At 39.9% G+C, this 23,141-nt stretch overlaps 1 protein-coding gene across 7 annotated transcripts in view; it reads right to left on the minus strand.

Annotated features, from left to right (window-relative positions):
- Positions 1 to 23,141, minus strand: part of MAST2 (microtubule associated serine/threonine kinase 2) — a 156,902-nt gene that overhangs the window by 128,968 nt on the left and 4,793 nt on the right. For all 7 annotated transcript variants that reach the window (XM_074221551.1, XM_074221545.1, XM_074221544.1 and 4 more), the window contains exons 2-3: positions 3,641 to 3,800; positions 854 to 996 (exon numbers count right to left, since the gene is read on the minus strand). In XM_074221551.1, the coding sequence (XP_074077652.1) occupies positions 854 to 996; positions 3,641 to 3,800 (303 nt within the window). The remainder of the gene's footprint in view (positions 1 to 853; positions 997 to 3,640; positions 3,801 to 23,141) is intronic.

Here is a 23,141-nt window from a genome sequence, read left to right on the forward strand (position 1 = left end):
TGTACTCAGAGCTCCCCGAGCTCAGGGACTACCCCCCCCTTCTTGTCACCCTTAGTGACCAGGACAATCACTGGCACCCAAGTGGTAGGTACTTAGTGAATGAAGGTTGATCAACTAATTAACTAACAGAAACATCTGGAAACAACATAAAACCAACTGCCAGTCCACAGGACCACACCTTCCCTGCCTTTCCTTCCATTCAGGGAAGGTTACAAATGGTCTTGGGAAACAGTCTGGGTCAGGATAAACAGTCCCATTTTAAAGATAAGGATGTACCATCCAGTGGCATGACATTGGTTGTGATCCAGACCCAGGGATCTCCTTGATGTGTGGTTACAGATTGTCTTGGGAAGCAGACCAGGTCAGGACTGAGGGCATGGAGAAATTACAACAAATCACTAACATGTGGGGAGAGCTCGAAGGTTACAAAACACTCCACAAAGGTCTCACTCTGCTCCCAACAAGCCTAAAGGTAGGAGAGGAGCCTGGGCCTCAGAAACCTCTGCTATTCTACCCAGGGTTTGTTGTGGGGTCAGCAGAAAAGCCAGAGAAGAAACTGACTCCCTCCCAAGGTCCTGCCTGCCTGGGGTCCAAGGCAGACCTCTGCTGGCCTCAGCCAGGGCTGCCACAAGCAGGGGCCCAAGGCAGAGTGGAGGTACAGAACCCTTGCTCAATGAACTGTCAATTCAATGCCCATCTCTGAGTCCCTCACTCCTGAAGGGTCACGTTCAGTGACAGGACTCCTTTAAAGTTGTGGCAAACGAAGAGCTCAGCTCCCTGTGCATGCCAGGTTGACCCTGTTCCACCCCCCCCCAACAAAATCATCAAACCTAAAGTTCTAAATCACACTCACCAGACCAGCTGTCAGCGATGGGGCCGACTGGCCCAGGGATTGGTTCCTCATGCGCACCAAGTTGGAGGCTTCCCCTGAACACTGCCAAGCTGACTGCCCCATGCCACTGTGCCCACCACTGGATAATGGAAGCAGCTGCTTGCCTGCAAAGTGGAAAATTATTACAGCCTGGTAAAGGAGCTGGGGAAGATCCCATGTTAAATGAACACAAGGCTTTGGAAGGGCTAGAAGAAGCACAACCCCAAAGGGACTCTGAGCACCACCTTCAAGAAAAAGGTCTAGAAACAGGGATGTGACCAGGACATCAGGAGCTGGGCCCAGAGAGGAGGGTTCAGTCAACTTCCCCTATCCAAGTCCTGATTTGGATAGGGCTGTGCTGAGCTCAGGACACCACAGGCCCAGATACAGGCATACCAACAGGTCTCATCCTCAACTCTCTTAGGCAGCTAGGTGGCACAGTGGATAGAGCACTGGCCTTGAAGTCAGGAAAACCAGAGTTTGAATCTGACCTCAGACAACTGACACTAACTAGCTGTGTGACCTTGAGCTAGTCACTTAACCCTGACTGCCTCACATCCAGAACCATATCCAGTTGTCCTGATTTATATCTGGTCACTGGTCCCAGATGGAGGAAAAAGTGAGGCTGGTGACTTAGTACAGCTCCCCCAATTCAAAAAATCCATTTCATAGCTTGTCATGGCATCACCTCCCTAATGTCATGGCCTTCTTTGAGAATGAAGGACAAGGGGTGGCTAGGTGACGCAGTGGATAAAGCACCAGCCCTGGAGTCAGGAGTACCTGGGTTCAAATCCAGACTCAGACACTTAATAATTACCTAGCTGTGTGGCCTTGGGCAAGCCATTTAACCCCATATGCCTTGCAAAAACCTAAGAAAAAAAAAAAAGAGAGAATGAAGGACAAAAGGGACAGCTAGGTGGCACAGCGGATAGAGCACCTGCCCTGGAGTCAGGATGACCTGAGTTCAAATCTGATCTCAGACACTTAATAATTACCTAGCTGTGTGGCCTTGGGCAAGCCACTTAACCCCATTGCCTTGCAAAAACTTAAAAAAAAAAAAAAACAAGAAAATGAAGGACAAAATATTATATTGCCCCCAGCTCTCGAAGGGAGACATGGGCTAGAATGGCTCTCAAGCTGGGAAGCCCTTTTTCAAGGGAGCACCTGCTGGTCACTGGGGTTATCACAAAAACTCTCTGCCAGACTTACAGAAGCATCTGTCTATCCAACTCTTTCTCTGCAGTTTGACCACACTGCCCAATGGTCAAGGAATGAGCACATCAGCAGGAAGGGGGCCACACACCAAGGCAATCCCTGCACCTGGACCACAACCAATGCCATGCCATTGGGAGGGCATGTCTTCATCTTTAAAATGGGGCTGTTTATCCTGACTCAGTCTGCTCCCCAAGAACATCTGTAACTTTGCAGGGTCAGTCTAATATGAGCCCTTGGTGGGTTGGGGTTGCAATGACACAAACAAACCTAGCATCGGCTTTGTTACATGGAGTTTATCTTGGGCAAAGTCATTCTCTGTATGCATCTCCATTATCTAGTCAGTCCTGAGCACACAGTAGACACTTTGGTAATGCTTTTGCAGTGATGTGTGTACTCAGAGTTCCCTGAGTTCAGGGACTACTGCTCTTCTTGTCACCCTTAGTGATCACTGGTAGCCAAGTAGTAGGTAATGAATGAAGGCTAATCAACTAATTGATTGACAGAAACATCTGGAAACAACACAAATCCAACTGTCGGCCCACAGGACCACACCTTCCCTGCCTTTCCTCCCATCCCAGCAAGGAGCCAAGAACAAATGAAAATCTACCTCTGGCAATTCCTCAATGTCCCCAGTCAGAACAAGTTTAGAGAATCAAAAAAGTGCAGACACCACCCTCCTCCCAGTCCATTTCACATATAAGTAAAGTAAAAGGGACTGGCTGGTCACATGCCTAGCTGGGGAAACAGCTGAGGAGCCAGATATCCCTGGTCCTAGAGTTCTCCCAGACCCCACACAGTCTCCAAGAAAAGCAAACTAGAGTTCCTTCCTCTCCTTCCTCAGGAAAAGAGGGGCTCAATAGAGGTTACTGGCTCCAGAGGCTCTCAGTATGCCCACTCTGTAGTCAAGGCTGATGAGAGATGAATAACTAGGTGGCATAGTAAAGAGTTGGATGTGGGGTCAGAAGTTCTGGATCCAAATCTAGCATCACACAGATGCTGACTGACTTCCCTGGAGAACCACTGTGCCTTAGTTTTCTTATTTGTAGAATGGAGCGAGTAGCACCATCCCTCCTTCACTTGTAAGGAACAATTGAGAGAGTGATTCTAAAGCACTCTGCACACTTTACTTTGATCTAGCAATGCCAGCCACCTTTAATGCCCCCAGCCAGAATGCTCTCCCACCAGCTTTCTTCCTGCAGAACTTTTGCCAGTCCCCCCAGTCTCTCTCTCTGCTCTCTGTGCTTTCCTTCCAGATAGCTTGGAGCTAACTGGTTCACAAACTGGCTATTAGAATGTTGTTTCCCTATTAGAGCAGGAGCTCAGGGGCAGCCAGGTGGCCCTGTAGTCAGGAGGACTCAAGCTCAAATCCAGCCTCAGAAACTTAATAATTGCCTAGCTGTGTGACCTTGGGCAAGTCACTTAACACCAATGCCTTAAATAAAATTTTTAAAAAAGAGCAGGAGCTCCTTGGGAGCAGAGTTTTTTCTTTGTCTTGCCAATGCTTATCAGTCCAAGCCTGGCACATAGTAGTAAGAAAGGACTTCAGGGACTCACCTGACAAAGACAGGGCTGTGGCCAGGCTCCCTCGCCCCCGGAGTTTGCCATCATCCTGACTCAGCTGTCGATGAAGCTTGGCTTTTCCACTTGAGGAAAACAGGTCAGGATTACTGAGCTTCCTGAAGATCAAGGGGCTAGGTCCTCCAGATTGAAAATCCTGTTGGAGAAACACCACAAGGGTCTTAACTCCAAACTCTGCTGCAAAGAACAAGAGTACTATATCCCTGCATCAGTATTAAAATGGGCCATACTTCCATCCTGAAGGAAGCTCCCTGAAGCCAAACCTTGGTCCCTTTTCTGTCACTGTATCACTAAAGTCTAGCCCAGGGTCTGGCACACAATAGGTGTTTAAATGGAGGCTTAAACCAACAGAGAAAATATACTCTGACTCCAATTCCCTCCCAGAACCCTGAGGGGCAGAAAGAACAGCTTGGTCAAAGCATATATACTACAATAAACTACCTAGGCTAAGACCAACACCTTGCTGAACTGAACCAAATGAGTAATTTGCATTGGGGCATGTGCTGCAACTGTTTAGAGCTGGACTCAGGAGAGAACTGAGGAAGAAAAATGGACACCTGTCCTTAACAACAACTGGTCTCAGGATATGGGCAGAAAATCCTCTTTGTTGATTGTTTTGGTCATTAAAATGAACGGCCCTGTACCCCTGACAATCCTGTGATGCAATTAGTCTAAATTCTGAGGCTTCCATGTTAAAGAGGGGGAAACTGAGGCTAAGAAGGTATATGAGGGCAGCTAGGTGGTTCAGTGGATAAATCACCAACCCTGGAGTCAGGTGGACCTGAGTTCAAATCTAGCCTCAGACACTTAATAATTACCTAGCCGTGTGGCCTTGGGCAAGCCACTTAAACCCATTACCTTAGGGGAAAAAAATCTAAAATACATTTTTAGCAATGGGTTTATACCAGATAATAGCCATTTTAGTATAATTGTTCATGACATTGTCAAAAAATGATGGAATTTTTTTTTAAAGTGAGGGGATGGGGGTGGCTAGGTGGCTCAGTGGATAAAGCATTGGCCCTGGAGTCAGGAGTACCTGGGTTCAAATCCGGTCTCAGACATTTAAAAATTACCTAGTTGTGTGGCCTTGGGCAAGCCACTTAACCCCCCAGTTGCCTTGTAAAAAAAAAAGTCATTGGAAAAAAGTGAGGGGAGGCTAGGTGGTGCAGTGGATAGAGCACTGGCCCTGGAGTCAGGAGTACTTGAGTTCAAATCCACTTAATAATTACCTAGCCATGTGGCCTTGGGCAAGCCATTTAACTCCATTGCCTTGCAAAAACCTTAAAAAAAAAAAGAGTGACTGAGAGCTTGACTAACAATCTTAATACATCTTAATATAGAAATTTGATGGAGCCAATGCTGTGAAGGAACTGAGAGCAAAGTTATAAAGGCATAGTCGCAGAGGCCAAGACTGTAGAGGAGAGAATGTGCTCTGGGAAATGTTGGAGGTTTGTTCTGAACTAACTGTCCCTTTGTAGAAGTGAAGGGATAGTAAGTGATCAAATGGAACTGAAGTGCTAGGAACTGGCAGCTGATCATGGATGGAGCAGAGCAAGTGGAGGTTGAAGCCAACAGAGAAAATATAGTCTAACTCCAATTCCCTCCCAGAACCCTGAGGGGAAGATAGAATAGCTTGGCCAAAGCATATACACTACAATAAACTACCTAGGCTAAGACCAACACCTTATACTACACTACACAAAAAATTCAAAATGAGTATGTGGACTGAATATTAAAGATTTTCATGAAAAGATTAAAAGTGTTTCCACAGCAATAGATGAGGTGTATTTTTGGCCAGACAAGAAACAGAAGTAATAATTTTGATTACATGGAAATTGAAATTGGAAACTTTCTAGAAACAATAAGGAGTAGCAGTCAAATTGGAAAAGAAATGTGCATCCATTATCTCTCATAAGAACTTGATGCCAAGATATATAGACAACTGGCAAATATATGACCAAAGCTAGTCTACAATTGAGAAGTAGTCCAAGAATATTAACAGTTCTCAAAAAGAGAATTATAAATGCATTTCCCCTAGCTATCCCCCCATGCTTTATCCCCAACCCCTGGCTTCTCTCAAGTTCAAACTGAAACCCTTCTTTCTACAAGAAGTTTTTCCTGATCTACATTAGTGCCAGTACCTTGATTATCTTCCATTTATCCTGTATATAGATTGTTTGTACAAAGATGTTGTGGTTTCCTCCTTAGACTAAGAGTTCTTTGAAGGCAGGAACTATCTTTGGTCTTTCTTTGTATCCCTAGCACTTAGAACAAAGGCTGAAACAAAAATAGTTGCTTAATACATGCTAGTTGACCAACTGTTATTAAGAACTATATGAAAGAATACTCAAAATTACTAAGAATAAGAAAAATACAAAGCAGGGATACTCACCCCTCCCAACAAATAGACAAAGTGAACAAAAGACGGAAATAGTAAAAGCTAAACAGGAGATGGAAGATCAGCTGTCACAACTATCCAGGAAAGTGATTGCAATTATGCAAGAAAAGTGACCATACCATACTTATCCTTTGATCCAGAAGTCCCACTGTTGGCTTATACCCCAAGGAGGTTACTAAAAAAAGGCTTGATGTGCTAAAATATTTTAAGCAACATTTTTTGGTACACTGGAAACTTGAACTAGAATTCTTGTTAGGGAAAAATTGGAAACAAAATTGATGCACATCAATTGGGGATTTGACTAAATATATGGTGGTACTAGAATGTAATGGAATCTTACTATGCTGTAACAAATGTTAAATGAATATAGGAAGACTTCTACATGAACAGATGCAATGTGAAGTAAGCAGACACAGGAAAACAATATACACAATAACTGTAACAAAATATATGGAAAGAATATTAAAGCAACCAAAACTAAATGTTGCAAAAATATGAAGAACAAGTTTGGCCCCCAAAGAGTTATGAAAAGATACCTCCCTCATTCCTCCTGTAAGTATAGAACACTGCATATAAAAATTTTTTCTGCAATACTTTGATTTTGCAGAATTTTTCTATTTATAATTCTCTATTATAATGTGTGCATACTTGAGAGGGAAAGGAATACAAGGGTAAAATCTAGGAGACATAAAGGAAAGATAGAAATAATACTTTTTTTTTAAAAAACTACACCTCCTTCCTTTCACTGAAGAGGTAGGGAATTAAGAGTGGTAAATACTGTATAGACTATTAGACAGCTACACACTTGTTATAAAGAAAAGGTTCCTGGTCAGGGAATATATCCAAAAGAAATGTGACATAAAGAAAAAGATAACAAAAAATTTGTTTTAAAACAGGTCAAATAGGGAAGAGCCAAGATAGCAGCATGAAGGCAGGAATTCCCAGAAACTCATCCCCCCCAAAATTCCAAAAGCTGTCAAATTATGACTCTAGTCAAAATTTAGAGGGAGCAGAACCCACAGAAAGACTGAGTGATACAATTTCCCAGTCTAAGACAACTTAGAAGATCCACAGGAAAGGTCTGTTTCACCAGGACCAGGGGGATGGACAGAGACCGGGGGAGATGGGACAGAGCTGCAGCACAGCCATGTTAGAGCAAACCAGCTCCAGCCTGCCAGGAGCAGCCCCATGTGGTGCCTAGGTGCCAGAGGAAGCAGTTTCCAAACCTCTTGGCCCAGGGATCAAGGAGTGGTGAGAGAACTCTGCCGCACCAGAGTGAGAGAGGAGGGGAATGCCAGCCTCAGAGCAGCCCTGTGGTGAGAACCTGCAATGGGAATCAGGGAAGCCACCCAGCACCTCCAGAGTTCTCAGCCCACAGATGGTAAGGGGGTTGGGGAAGACTGCAGAGGTCTCTCTGCTGTCCCTGGGGCAGGACTCCGCTGTTTGCCCACACGCAGATTCAGATTGCAGTCTAGGCTCCATACCACCATAGACAAGCAGGGACCTTCCTCACAGCTCCAGGACAGAGGGTCTCCCCTCTGTGGTCATCCACATACCTGAGCACAGGCAAAAGAGCAGTCAGAGCCTCTCATAAGACCTTAGGGGAATGAAGGTTCCTGTGGATTGTCCCCAAAACACCCCACCAAAGTCTTGGAAGTGTGGTATCAGTTATAGGCTAAGGAAATGAGCAAACAACAGAAAAAGGAGAATTTGACCATAGAAAACTACTCTGGTCATATGGAGGAACAGAATGCATTCTCAGAAGATATCAAAGTTGAACCTTCTGTATCCAAAACCTCCAAAAGAGATATAAAATAGGCTCAGGCTATGGATGAGCTCAAAAAGACTTTTGAAAAGCAATTAAGGGAGGTAAAGGAAAAATTGGAAGGAGAAATGAGAGCAGATGACGCAGATAAATCATGAGAACCAAGTCAGCAGCTTGGTGAAAGAAATATAAAAAAATACTGAAGAAAATAAAATGTTAAAAACCAAAAATCAACACAAAAGGCAAATGAGAAGAATGCCTTAAAAAGCAGAATTGGTCAGCTAGAAAAAGAGATAAAAAAAGCTCTCTGAAGAAAATAACTCCTTCAAATGTAGAACAGAACTAAAGGAAGCTGATGACTTGGCAAGAAGTCAGGAAGAAATGAAACTATACCAAAAGAACCAAAAATTAGAAGAAAATGTGAAATATCTCATTGGAAAAACAAATGACCTCAAAAACAGATCCAGGAGAGATTTTTTTTTTTAGGTTTGTGCAAAGCAAATGGGGTTAAGTAGCTTGCCCAAGGCCACACAGCTAGGCAATTATTAAGTGTCTGAGGCCAGATTTGAACTCAGGGACTCTTGACTCCAGGGCCAGTGCTTGATCCACTGCAGCACCTAGCCACCCCCAGGAGCGATCATTTAAAAATTATTGGGCTACCTGAAAATCAGGACGAGGAAAAGAGCCTAGACTTCATTTTTCAAGAAATAATACAGCAAAATTGCCCTGAGATCCTAGAAGCAGAGGGTAAAATAGAAATCGAGAGAATTCACCGGTCAACTCCTAAAAGAGACCCCAAAAGAAAAACTTCCAGGAATATTGTAGCCAATTCTAAAACTCCCAAATCAAAGAGACAATTCTAAAAGCTTCCAGAAACAAATAATTCAACTACCAAGGTTCTATAGTCAGGATTACACAGGATCTGGCAGCATCTACATTAAAGCCTCATAGGGCTTGGAATGTGATATTCTAGAAGGCAAAAGATCTTGCTTTACAACCGAAAATCAACTCCCCAGCAAAACTGAACATCCTCTTTCAGGGGAAATGATGGACTTTCAATCAAACAGGACTTTCAAACTTTCCTAATGAAACAACCAGAGCTGAACAGAAAGTTTGATCTCCAAGTACAGGACTCAAGTGAAGCATGGGGGAGGGGTGGATAAAAATGACTAATTATCAGGAACTTAATGATGTTGAACTGTTTTTATTCCTACATGGAAATAAGAGCAGTTAGAAGGAGCATATATAGACAGGGCACAGGAAGGAGCTGAATATAATGGTATAATATAGTAAAAAGATGAAGTCAAAGGATGATAAAGGAAAGTACTGGGAGGAAGAGAAAGGAGAAGAAGAAGGGGCTAAGATATTTCATGTAAGAGTCAAGAAAAAGCTTTTACAATGGAGTGGAACCAGGGAAGGTGAGGGGGAATGAGTGAGCCTTCATTCTCATCAGAAATGGCTGAGAGAAAATAACATACACAATTAACAGGGTATAGAAATCTATCTTACCCTAAAGAAAAATGAGAGGAAAGGGAGGGGATAAGGGGGAAATGGGGTGAAAGAAGGGGGGGTAGGTGATAGAAAAGAGGAAAGATCATGAAGAGGGTACTCAGATACAATATGCTTCAGAGCAGGGACAGGGTGAAAGGAGAGAAAGAATAGAATAAATGAGAGTGGAGAGTTAATAGAGAGGAGGGAAATACATATAGTAATAGCAACTGTGGGAAAAATATTGAAGCAACTTCTCTGGTGGACTTATGACAAAGGCAACTCATCCCAGAGACAGAATTGTTGGAATCTGAACACAGACTGAAGTACTCTTTTCTTTTTCTCTCACTATTCTTGAGGTTTTTCTATCTTTTGGGGGAAAGGGAAGTTTATGTTGTTTACTCTCACAACAAGATTACTGTAATAATATAAATAAGCAAACCAGATAAAGTTTAAAACCAAATAAATAAATTTTAAATAAATAAAAAACAGGTCAAACACGGGTGGCTAGGTGGCGCAGTAGACAAAACACAGGCCCTGGAGTCAGGAGTACCTGGGTTCAAATCCGGTCTCAGACACTTAATAATGACCTAGCTGTGTGGCCTTGGGCAAGCCACTTAACCCCATTTACCTTGCAAAAACCTAAAAAAAAAAAACAGGTCAAACAAACAAAAAATCAATTTCATCTGTGCCTTTACCCAAAATACTGATCAAAAATGTTTTTAAAAAAAGGCAGTCAAGATGGTGGTGTTCAACTTGGGGTCTCCTCTGAAGACCTTCTAAATGGACAAAGAAACATAAATGACTCCTCTCTCCAAGTCTGGTCACTCCAAGCACTATTTACTCAAAGGGAACCTAACTGGACTTTTGTCCAGTCAATTTTTTTCCACCTTTTCTTCAACAACAGGAAAGCCTTGATTAGAAAAATGTGCTGAAATTTAAATAAATATTGTGCTAATGATAACATCATTTACAAAGCAGTTAAGTACTCGAACTGCAATGACCCAACTTGGTCCCAGAGAATCGCCCTTCACTAGAGAAAAAGGTGGGAGATACAGATGGGGAGGCTTGGGACCTACCACTTGGTCTCAGACACAATCACTTAGTCTGTTTTGAGCAACAATTCTTCTTTGCCATAAGGTAAAAAGGATCAACAATGGATTGGCTAGAAGGTTGGGCACAAAAAAGCAGTCAAATAGTAAAACTTTTCAATAAATAGTAAAATAAAATACAGAAAAAAGATGAAAACTAAATAAATTCAATGCTAACAATTAAATATTAGTAAGCTCTGTCTACAGAAATCTACTACCATGCCTATTTGGTAATTTTTTTCCAAAGAAGAAATGAGGTAAGAATAGATATGGCCTACAGGTGAAACACTCTGTGATCATCATGCTAATCTTGTTTCTGCATGGGGGCCACTAGGTGGCACCATCTTGCATAGAGCATGGGGCCTGCAAGCAAGAAGACAAGCTTCATCTCCCTGAATTGAAGTATGGCCTCAGACACTGAGCAAGTCACTGAATCCTGTCTGCCTCAGTTTTTTCATCTGTAAAATGATCCACAGAAGGAAATAGCAAATCACTCCAGTATATTTGCCAAGTAAACCCCAAATGGGGTCACAAAAGTCAAACATGACTGAACAACAACCATCCTTTTAACCAAACATTCTAAAACTTTGCCAAGAATCCAAGTCAACCACATTGACTGGAGTCTACAGACTATCCTCATCCATTTCTTTTAAAGTGAAATGACCCTACTCAGTACAGCAGCAACCTTTCTTTGTCCAGAGCAGTTACCCAATAACCATGTCAAAGGGACTGGCATTGCTCTTATTCTTGTGAGGAAGTCCTACAACATGGGAGTGTGGAGTTCATTGCTAATGACCAAGGAAACTGGACCACCCCAAGCTGTGTCATCTTAACTGACACAGAATGTTTAATCATTGATGCTGCAGAGAATCAAGTAGCAAAGAACCCCAGTCATAGATTTGATGATGCAGTTCTAAGTCAGACAAGAACTTTCATAGTGGTGAAGGACACAGACAGACCTATGGTCCAAGTGGACTACAAGGAAAGATCAAATGTTAATTTCTATGGTCTGCTGAAGTTTACCCTGGGAGTTGTCACAGTACCAGCCTACTTCAACAATCACCAACATTAGGCCATAAAAGATGTTAGAACCTTTACTGGTCTCAATGTGCTCTGACTCATTAGTGAGCCAACTGCTGTAGCTATTGATATGACTTGGACAAAAAGGTAGGTGCTGAGAGAAATATGTTGTTCCTCACTCAACTTTGGAGGTGGGCATTTTCAATGTCTCCATTCTTACTACTGAAGATGGCATCTTTGAAGTCAAGTTAGAGGCAACCATTTGGGTGGGGAAAACTTTGGCAACTGTATGGTCAATCACTTCACTGCCGAGGTCCAATGAAAGTAAAAGAAGAACATCAGTGAGAACAAGAGGGCTATCCACAATGTGTGTGCTACTTGTGAAAGTGCAAAGCACACACCCTCTCTTTCAATGCCCAGGTCAGTATTGAGATTGAGACCCTTTGGAAAGATGATTTCTATACTCTTATCACTCAGGCCCAATTTGAAGAACAGAATGCTAATCTATTCCATGGCACACTAGACTCTGGAAAAAGATCTAAAATATGTCAAGCTAAATAAATCACAGATTCACGAAATGATCCACTTGGATACCCAAAATCCAGAAACTCTGGCAGCACTTCTTCAATGGCAAAGAACAAGAACATCAATCCTGCTAAGACTGTGACTTGACAAAGCTGCCCAGGCTGCCATCATGTCCAGAGACAAATGAAAATTTTGCTTTTTCCCTTGGAACTGAAACAGCTGGTGGTTCTGATAAGACACAATAATACTACCATCTCCACCAAACAGACACAGACTTTTATCACCTACTCAGATAACTTACTCAGCTTTATGAAAGTGAGAGAGCAATGACAAAGAATAACAACCTGTTTGGTATGTTTGAGCTCACAGGAATTCACGACCCACCCATAGAGGGCTATATGGATAGAGGCCACAGGAGGCAAGGAAAAACAAGATCACCATCAGCAATGACAAAAGTCATCTGAGCAAAGACACTGAGCCTATGGTCCAGGAGACTGAGACATACAAGGCTGAAGATGAAAAATGAAAACACAGTGTCTTCCAAAAATTCTCTAGAATCTTAAGCTTTCAATATAAAGGCTACCATTGTGGATAAGAACATCCAAGGCAAAACTGGTGATAAAGACAAAAAAGAAAATCCTTGACAAACGTAATGAAAAATCAGATTGTTGAGGAGAAATTTTGAGCATGAGCAGAAATAATTGGGAGAAGGTCTGCAACCACATCGTTGCTACGTTGTACCAGAGTGCAAGGGGTATTTCCAGGAGGTGGGGGGGGGGGGAATAGAGCAACACCAACTAGGTTTTCTTCCAGACCACTATTGAAGAGGTTGACTCTTGGTTACAGAACAAAAAGCATCCCACACATGCTTTCTAAAAATGAAGGACTCCAATTTATAGTCATTCAAATACAACATTTAAACGACTATGCAAATTTGGACATTCTGAAATACTTAAAAGTGTGCAAAGAGAAAGAAATGAACAACACTGCATTTAATCAATTCTGTAAATAAGTGGAAATACAATTTGTGAACTGGAGAAGAAAATCTATTTAAAACTGACACTATTTAAAAAACAAGATGACTTTTGCCACTCTTCTGGTTTTTTAATATTTTTAATTTATTATTTATTTTTAATATTCTTTTCTTTTTAAAATTGAGGGTTCTTCTCAAATAATTAATTCTTCTCCTCCCTCCCCTTCCACTGAAAAGGCAATCAATATAGCAATTATATGTGTGAAATCATGCAAAACATATTTATATATTAGCCATATTTCAAAAAAAGAAAGAAAAGTAAGGAAAGTAAGCAAACTATACTTCAAGTTGTCACCACTAAGTTGTCATCAGTTCACTCTCTGAAGATGAATATATAATATTATATATAATATATATAATGTTATATAATATATTTTTCATCATGAGTCCTTTGGAGTTGCCTTGGTTTATCAGAGTAGCCTAGTCTTTCACAGTTGATCATTATTAGAATGCCATTAGTGTACAAAAAGATCTACTGGTTCTTCTCACATCACTTTGCATCAGTTCATATGGTCTTGCCATGTTTTTCTGAATCAATGCCCCTTGTCATTTCATAATGCAAAATAGTACTCCACACAATCATATGTCACAACCTGTTTAATCAATCCTCAATTGATGAGCATTCCTTCAAATACCAATTATTTGACATCACAAAAAGAACTGCCATATATATACATATATATATATATATATATATATATATTAACATATGGGTCTTTTTCTTTTACTTTTTTTTAATCTTTCAGGGTACAAATCTAGCAGTGGTATTACTGGGTGAAAAGGTATGCACAGTTTGAGAGTCTCTTGGACCTAGTTCCAAATTGATCTCCCAAATGGTTGAAAAAGTCTCCCAACTCCACCAAGAGTTCATTAGTGTCTATTTTTACCTCCCTTAACTTGTCCTTTCTCTTATCTCCTTCCCCTATTTCTCTATTTGTTAGTTACATTTCTATACAAAACTGAGTGTGGGTGCATGTGTGTGTGTGTGTGTGTGTGTGTAAATTAATATATTTGTACACACACACACACACACACACACACACACACACACATATTTTCTTGCCAAATTTGAATTCTGATGAGACTGAAGTTCAAGCATTGCCTGCCACCACCATTCATTTTTTCCTTCATTGCAAAAGTTTTTTCTTGCATGCCTCTTTATATAAGAAAGTTTACCATGTCTTCTCCCTTACCCCTTCTCCCAGGGCATCCCTCTTTCTCAACCTTTTATTTTTTTTGGGGGGGGGAGATCATTACACTATAATCAACTCACATCCATGCCTCCTGTATATATAAATTCCTTTTAACTGCCCCAATAATGAGAAAGTTCTTAGAAGTTACATGAATCATCTTTCAATATAGAAATGTAATCAGTTTAACTTTAACTGAGATTTTTATGAATATTCTTTCATATTTATTATATGCTTCTCTTGAGTCTTATGTTTGAATGTCAAATTTTCTATTCAGCTGCCGTCTCTTTTCATCACCAATACTTAAAAGTCCTCCAATTTTATTAAAGATCCATTTTTTTCTTCCTGAAGGAATATACTCAGTTTTGCTGGGTAAATTATTCTTGGCTATATAATCCTAGTTCCTTTGCCTTTCAGGATATATTCCAAGCCCTCTGTCCCCTAGTATGAAAGCTGCTAAATCATGAGTGATCCTGACTATGACTACATATTTGAATTGTTTCTTTCAAGCTGCTTGAAGTATTTTTCTCTTTGACTTGAGAATCTGACTAATATTCCTGGGAGTTTTCATTTTGAGATCTCCTTCAGGTGATCAGAGGATTCTTTCCATTTCTACTTTATCTTCTGGCTAAAGAATATTAAGGCATTTTTCCTTGATAATTTCTTGAAATATGATGTTTAGACTCTTTATTTGATCTTGGCTTTCAGGTAGTTCAATAATTCTTATTTCATCTTCCCAATCTATTTTCCAGGTAAGTTGTTAGTTTTATGAGATACTTCATATTCTTTCTATTTTTTTCAGAATCTTTTTTTGTTTCTTTCTTGATGTCCCATGAAGTTTATGAGCTTCCACTGGCAATTATAGCTTTTAAGGAATTGTTTTCTTCAGTGGATTTTTGAACCTTTTTTCCCATTTGGCAAATTCTGCTTTTAAAGGAGTTCTTTTCAGACGGCTAGGTGGTGCAGTGGACAGAGCACCGGCCCTGGAGTCAGGAGTACCTGAGTTCAAATCCAGCCTTAGACACTTAATAATTACCTAGCTGTGTGGCCCTGGGCAAGCCACTTAACCCCATTTGCCTTGCAAAAATCCTATAAATATAAATAAATAAATAATAAAGGAGTTCTCTTCTTCATTGAATTTTTGTGCCACTTTTACCATTAGGTCAATTCTGTTTCTTAAGTTATTATTTTCTTCAATATTTTTTGTGCCTCCTTCCCTCAAAATGTTAATTCTCTTTTCATAATTTTCTTACATCACTCCCATTTCTTGTCACAATTTTTTCTCTATCACTCTTAATCTTTCTTTAACTCTTTCAGGAATTCTTATTGGATTTGGATCCACTTAACATTTTTCTTTGAGGCCTTATTTGTGACTGTCTTCACATTATTGTCTTCTGAATTTGTGTCCTGGTTTTCTCTTCCACTACAGTAGCTTTTCATGGCCGAGTCTGCTCATTTATTGAGTCTATTTTTTTCTCTATAAGCTTGGGCTCTGCTCATCTAGAGACAAAAAGCAACTGTCTCAAACTTCAGGCTTTTGTCATGCTATTGTTTTCAGAGCTAGATTTGGGAATCTGCAATTTTTTGATGATTCCGAAGTGGTTTGATCTTGGAAGAGTGTTCTCTTCTGGTCAGTACTCTCCTGGTCTGGACTCTGGTCTTTATCCAGAAAGGATCCTAGTTCCCCCGTAGCCACAAGTACTAGCCTTCTTTTCCTTGGAACTGTGATCAGGTATCCTACTCCCTTGTGACCAGTCCCCAGCACTCCTCTTCACTCTGGAACCGTGATACAGAACTGTATATGAGCAAGAGAGTTGCCAATCAGTGCCTGCTGTATCCAGTGTCAGCAAAGGATTCTGACCAATTGTCAAGCTGAGAGCTCCTAAAGATGCTGCTACTGCTGGTGGTCTCCAAACAGGCTTCCATCATAAACTTCTTCTGCCAAGTTAAGTTTTCTTAAGCCAGAAAAATGTCTCTCCCTGACCTTTTGTTGACTCTGCCACAAAATTTGATTTGAGGTGTTTTTTAAAAGTTGTTTGATACCTAGTTGTATGACCTTGGGCAAGTCACTTTACCCCACTGCCTTGCAACAACCAAAAAAAAGATATATTTGAAAAAAAGAAAATTGAAGAGGAATATTTAAAGAGTTCTGCTAGTTTACCTCTCATCTGCCATCTTTCCTTTACAGCATTGAGAAGTTCTAACATGCATACTATGTGTACAAACAGTATTTTCAATGACATCATGCTCTTACCAGTGAGGGTCCTTCATTTAGCCTTACAGTCAACAAGATGAGAACTTTCTTCAAGTGCTTTTGATATGCCAAGGGAAATAATGGGAAGGAGAAAAAAAAAAGTACAGGGGCCTACCAGTACCAGATCTCAAACTGTACCACAAATCAATAATTATCAAAATGATTTATTTGGTAATGGCTAAAAAAATACAAATGTCAATCAATAGACCAGATGAGGCAGACATTATATCAAAGCAAATAAACATAATTAAACTCATGTTTAGTAAACCCATAGCTATTATTGCAAGAATTCACTACCAGACAAAAATAGGGCAGAAGTCTGATAGAAATTAGTTCTAAACCAGCTTTTCAAAGCACAAAATAGATCCATAATTTAAATATACAAGAGAATCAAGGACCTTTTAGATCTATGATATAGAAAGAGTTCATAAAATGGACAATTTTAATTATATAATATTTAAGATTTTTGCACAAAATCAATGAAATTAAAATTAGAAGGCAAACAAGTAACTGGAGGAAAAAATTTTCTGCAGAAAATTTCTGCAATGAAAGTCTCATTTCCTAAGACATATAACAACCAGAAGACAGTAAGAGTCACTCCCTAACAATTTTAGGGTATCTGCTATGGAGAATATCATCTGTATCCAGAGAAAGAACCATGGAGTTTAAACAAAGATTTTTTTAAAAAGTTATCTTATTATGTAATTTTGCTATCGCTTATATTTTATTTTTTCCTTAAGGATATGATTTCTCTCTCAACACATTCTATTTTGATCAATGTATAGCATGGAAACAACGTAAAGACTTTCAGACTGTCTTCTGTGGGGGATGGGGGAGGGAAGCAAGATTGGGGGGGAAATTGTAAAATTCAAAAAACAATTTAAAAAAAGAGTCACTCCCTACTTTAAAATGGTCAAAGGATAAGAAAGTCAGTTTTCGAAGGAAGATATCCAAATTGCTAAATGAAAACTGCTCCAAATTCACTAATAATGAGAAAAATCAAATTAAACATTAACATTCTACCTCATACCCATTAGACTAGGATAAGAAAGAAAACAACAAATGTTGCAGAAGCTGTAGGAAAAGTCATATTAATGATATACTGTGGAGGTATAAATTGGCCTAAGCATTCTAGAAAGCAATTTGAATCTATGCCCCTAAAGTGCTAAAACGGAAATTATCTTTTGACAGTGATACTACTACTACTACTACTACTACTACTACTACTACTACTACTACTACTACTACTACTACTACTACTACTACTACTACTACTAGGTCTCTTCCCAGAGAGATCAACAAAAAGAGGAAAGGAACCCAAATATACAAAAATATTTATAACAGCTCTTTTCTTAGGAACTAAGGTTTCCCTATCAACTAAGGAATAGCTAAAATCTTTATTCCTCTTGACCTCTCTTTAGCCTTGGGTCTACAGAGCTCAAAATCTTACAAAAATGAATGGTGAAAATTATCTTTACATATAATTGAAAAAAATAGATAAAAATGAAAAAAGGGGGGCACAGCTAGGTGACACATGGATAGAGCACCAGACCCCAAGGTCAGGAGGACCTGAGTTCAAATTTGACCTCAGACACTTATAATTACCTAGCTGTGTGACCTTGGGTAAGTCACTTAAATTCATTTCCTTGCAAAAACCAAGGGAAAAAAATGTTTCTATTTGAGTTTGACATCACTTACCTTTACAATATTACTTGAAGATCTCATCTTTATGATGATGATTCTCAAATTTAGCAGCTCAAATTTTTCTCCTAACCTCCAGTTTTGCACCATCAACTATTTATTAGCATCTCAAACCAAGTATCCTGAATATACCTTAAATTTCCCATGCCCCAAATCAGCCCCCCCTTTTTAACTATTGAGGGAGCCACCTCCTTATCACCAAGGCTCACAACCTAAGCATCATCCTCAACATATCACTCTCTCATTCCCCCTATCCAATTTGTGGCAGAGTACTCTCCATTCTATCTGAATAACATCTCTTGTATGCACCTCCTTTATGCCTCTGATACTTCCACCACTCTGATGTAGCCTTGTCACCTCAGTCTGGACTACTGCATTAGCTTCCTGGTTTCAAGTAAATATCCATTTTACTCTGTATTTATCTTATTTGCAAAGAGTTGTTTGCCAGCTGTTTCCCCCATTAAACTAATCTCCTGGAGAGTAGGGAATTGGTTTGTTTTCTTTTTTTTGGGGGGGGGGGGTAAGTGGCCTTTCTTAATTTCTCTAGCAGAGCACACGGTGGGTGCTTGATAAGAGCTTGCTGATTTGACTTGATAAATGAAATGGAATATTAAGGAGAAATGCTGAAAAAGATCATTTCCAAGAAACCTGTATTACATGGTACACAGGAAAATGAGCAGAGTTAGTAGAAACAAACTACACTTGAGAGACTTGTGAGCTCTGGTGAACACCCAAAGTCTGACCATGAGGTGGCAAAGACTTCTAATGAATCTGAGGCACTGAATGACACATCCAGATTCAGACATGGCTAATGCAGGAAACTGTTTTGCTTCATTCTGTATATTTATTACAAGAGTTTTGTTTATTTTGTTATTTTTTTTCACCTTGGGGGCTGATGGCTAGAGGAGAGAAAATAAACGTTTGTTAATTAGAAAAAAAAATTAAGAAAGAAAGTCCTTCAGACAGACCAAGGCCAAAGAGGATGCCTTGTGGATAGCCAGGAGTTCCTGTGAGTAGAGATGCCAGGCTGCTTGGAGCAGTGCACCTGGAGGAATAGAGAGGAGGAAATCTGACTGCTACACAGGACTATCAGGAGCAAAACTTTCAGTGTCAACCTGTGGAGTCCAGACTTCATGGACTCAAGACAAGGAGCACCTCTACTCCTTAAGAACCAATTCCAGGGCAATATCAAGCAACCAAGAACTTCCAAAGAATAGCTTGCCTACAGAAGATGCCCACACCAGGAAGGCCTAAGCCAAATGACCTCTGAGGTCCCCTCCAGATCGAAGGAGAGCAACAGGACATGAGAAGGGCTTTAGGAAGCTAAAACAAGCAAAACAGCAACAAGCAACCAGAGCCCGTAGTGTTTTATCTAAAGAGAAAATGCACAGTAATGATGCCTGGCCCTGTGGCCAGCCCAGTCATGCCTGGCCTCAACACAGCTTCTCCATCCAGCACTGGGGCCAGAATGATCATTTGAAGTTCTGACAGGACAGAGTACCTTGCCCCTCCAGTCATCCCCATTGGTTCCACAAGCAAAGAAGGGGGAGCTGTCAGTCATTCCCAAAAGCCCATGCAGATGACCCAGCAAAGCTGCAAAGGAAAAACTACTCACTCATGGTCCCACAAGGAGAGGATTAAATTAAGAAATGCCAAAGTCACTGCCTACAGGGCTAGGGACCAGTTCAAACTTGCCTCTACCAGCTGCCTCTCCTGCCTCACCTCACTATGACCCATGTCTAATCTCCTCCACCATAACCCAAGCCTATCCCCCTCCACCATGAACCATGACTCTCTTCTGCCAAGACCCATGCCTCTCCTCCTCCACTAGGACCCATGACTCCTCCCCACCATGATACATGCCTCTCCTCTGCCATGTTCCATACCTATCCTCCTTTGCCATGACTTATACTCCTGCTAAAGCTGTTCTTTTAAAGGTTACCTAGGACCTCCTAACTGCTAAACCAGATTTTCTCATTCCAGACCTCATTTTTCTCACCTTCTCTCCAACTTCTGATACTACTAATCATCCTCTTCTGGACACACTCCTCACTCCCTTGGGTCCCAGGTCACTATTCTCTTCTGATTCTCCTTAATGTCTGACGACTCTTCCTCCATCTTCTTAGCATGGCTGCCCCAAAATTGCTGCCTTGGCCCTCTATTCCTTCCTCTTTGGATGAGCTACTCTCATTTCATGGATGGAAAGATCATCTTCTAGACCTAGCTATCCATTCTTAATCTCTCACCTCTACTCTAGCCTCACAACCCTACCACAGACCTGCTAACATTTCCTCACACGTAACATGTCACCTCCCATCTCCATGCCATTGCACTGACTGTACCTCATATGGCTGGAGTGTTCTCCCACCCTCATCTCTGCCTCTTGCTCTCTCCCCAGCTTCCATTAAGAATCATCTCAAACCTCAGCCTATTCTGCAGGAAGGTCTTTCTAGATACACCTGGCTACTAGAACCTTTCTCCAATCTTCTCTGTGTGCATCCTGGGGGCAGCTAGTGACTTACACATTGTTTCCCCCATTCAAACATATACTCCTTGGCAGCAAGGACTATTTTTGCCTTTTTTTACAACACCAGTTTCTAATACATTGTAAATGCATAATAAGTATTTATTGATGAATTGATACCTTGATATTGATTGAATTATTCTACCTAAATCTAAACCTCAACAAGTCCAAATTAGAATTCAGAATTCTAATAGTTAAATTTTCATCTCCCATAAATTTCTCTATTTCTCAGAAATAACAGATTATGGTAGTCCAATGTTCAATAAATCCAAGAGCACAAACCACTGGGAAATGGACTCCTTATCCAACAAACTTCTGGGAAAAACAGAAATAATTTGCCAAAAATGGATTAAGGCCAGAATATTATACCATTTAACACAATAAGCTCCAAATAGATGGGCAATCTAAATGTAAAAGGATCATATCACTTTTTAAAAATTGAGGAGAATATATGGATAGGGAATAGGTCTAATTCTTAACCAGGCAAGGTATGGAGGGATAACAAAAGAGAAAAAAAAGATCAATTTTGACTGTCTAAAATCACAAAGATGGCATATAAACAAAAACAATGTACTTAAACTATGGAGAAAAATTACTGAGAAAAAAATTTTATATGGGACAAAAGATATGGATATCTAAGATATATAGGAAATTGCCATGAATAAGATCTAAAATGATTCCCTGAATAGACAGCTGGTCAAAGAACATGAATAATTTTGAAAATCTCTGCCTACTATCAACATTTTTAAAAAGCCTTCAAATCTCTAATAATAAGAAAAATGCAAATTAGAAAAAACCCAGGATTGTTGAAAACTACTTTAGCATAAAATTGAAAAAATAAATTAATTTTAAGGTTTAAGAGTTCTGCCACTCAAAAGTTTTGCCACTCAAAAGACTAAAGTAATGTTGCTAGAGTTATAGGATGACAGATTCACTATCAACTCACTATTAGTGGAATTGTGAATGAAGCCAAATGTTTTAGAAAATAATTTAAATTCTGCAAGAAAATTGACTGTATTGTTAACAATGCCTTTGCTACAAGTGATTTCATATCCCAAGAAAGCCAAATACAGAATAAAAGGCTCCATATACACCAAACTCTTCATAGTAGCACTTTTTGCAGCATCAAAAATCTGGAAACAAAGTGGCTACCTGTTAACCAGGGAATGGCTGAACAAATTGTAGTCTATTAATACAATGAACATTATTGCACTAGCTTATTTTTTACAAAGGTTTGCTTTTTCTTTTTTTAATTGTGGGAGGTGGGAGAAAAATGATTATTTATTAAAAAAATAAAAATAAACATATATTATTACATTATTAAAAGAAATGTTTGGGATATATACATATAACTCCTTTTGGAGAATGGCTAAGCAAATTCTGGTATGTGAATGTAATGGAATATTGAGTAATAACAAATGATAAAATGAACAGCATCAGAGGAAACCGGGGAGACCTGTATGCACATTATAGGGATAAACAACTTTGAAAGGCTGTAGAATTCTGATTGATGCAATGATAAATCATAACTCAAAAAAATAAAGATAAAAGCTGGAATTGTTAAGATTAGAAAGAGACAGATATTTTCAGTTGTAGATAATGGGAATGTTTGGCTTAGTTTCTTTTTTTTTCTTTTTTAAATATTTGCTGGGAGGGAGGATAGGAAAAAGAACAGCTTTTAATTTTTTGAAAAAAAATAAAATGAATGTTTGTTGAATGGACTAATGTTCCTTCCTTATTAAGAATTCCATTCTGTGTAGTAGTTTGTACACATTGATGCTCTATCTCCCACTCAACACACACAAAACAAATCTCTTCCTGTCCCCCAAGTCCTGTCTTCTCCAAACTAAACATTCTAAGTTCTTGCCACAGTCTGACAAATGACATGGTTTCCATCCAGATCCTGCATATTCCATCGAAATAAGTAATAGCTTCAAAAGCTATTGGACTAGCCACCAACACAACTTCTTTGCATATACTTAGAGCTATGATGATATGGACCCATAACTTTATAAGTGAGGAGGAACTACCAGAGTAGTAAACAGAGAGAGCATTGGGCCTGAAGTCGGGAAGACTTGGGTTCAAATCTTGTCTAAGACATACTATCTACAAAATGCTGGGCAAGTCATTTCACCTCTACCTCAGTTTCTTCTAATGTAATATGGAGATGAAAACAGTATCACCTACTTAGCAAGGGTGTTTCACAGATCAAATAAGATATTATTTCTAAAACCTTAGCTAAATAGCTGGCTAGTTCTCTCTTCACCAGTCCACACTGCTTCTCCAAGAGAGGGACATCTCTAAGTGGAAGAGTACTTAAGGAGAATCATTATTCCTTCCAACATCCTGTATGTCATGGAGACAGGAAGCCAAAACCCACCAAGGTCAATAATCCACTGCCAAATAAAAACGGTGGCAAACATACTATTCTATAAGGTAACTCCAAATTAGAATAAAACTGCCCATGGCAACAGACTCCCTCAGGATG

Source organism: Macrotis lagotis, chromosome 2 (genome assembly GCF_037893015.1).
Source record: "Macrotis lagotis isolate mMagLag1 chromosome 2, bilby.v1.9.chrom.fasta, whole genome shotgun sequence".
NCBI classification, from domain to species: domain Eukaryota; kingdom Metazoa; phylum Chordata; class Mammalia; order Peramelemorphia; family Peramelidae; genus Macrotis; species Macrotis lagotis.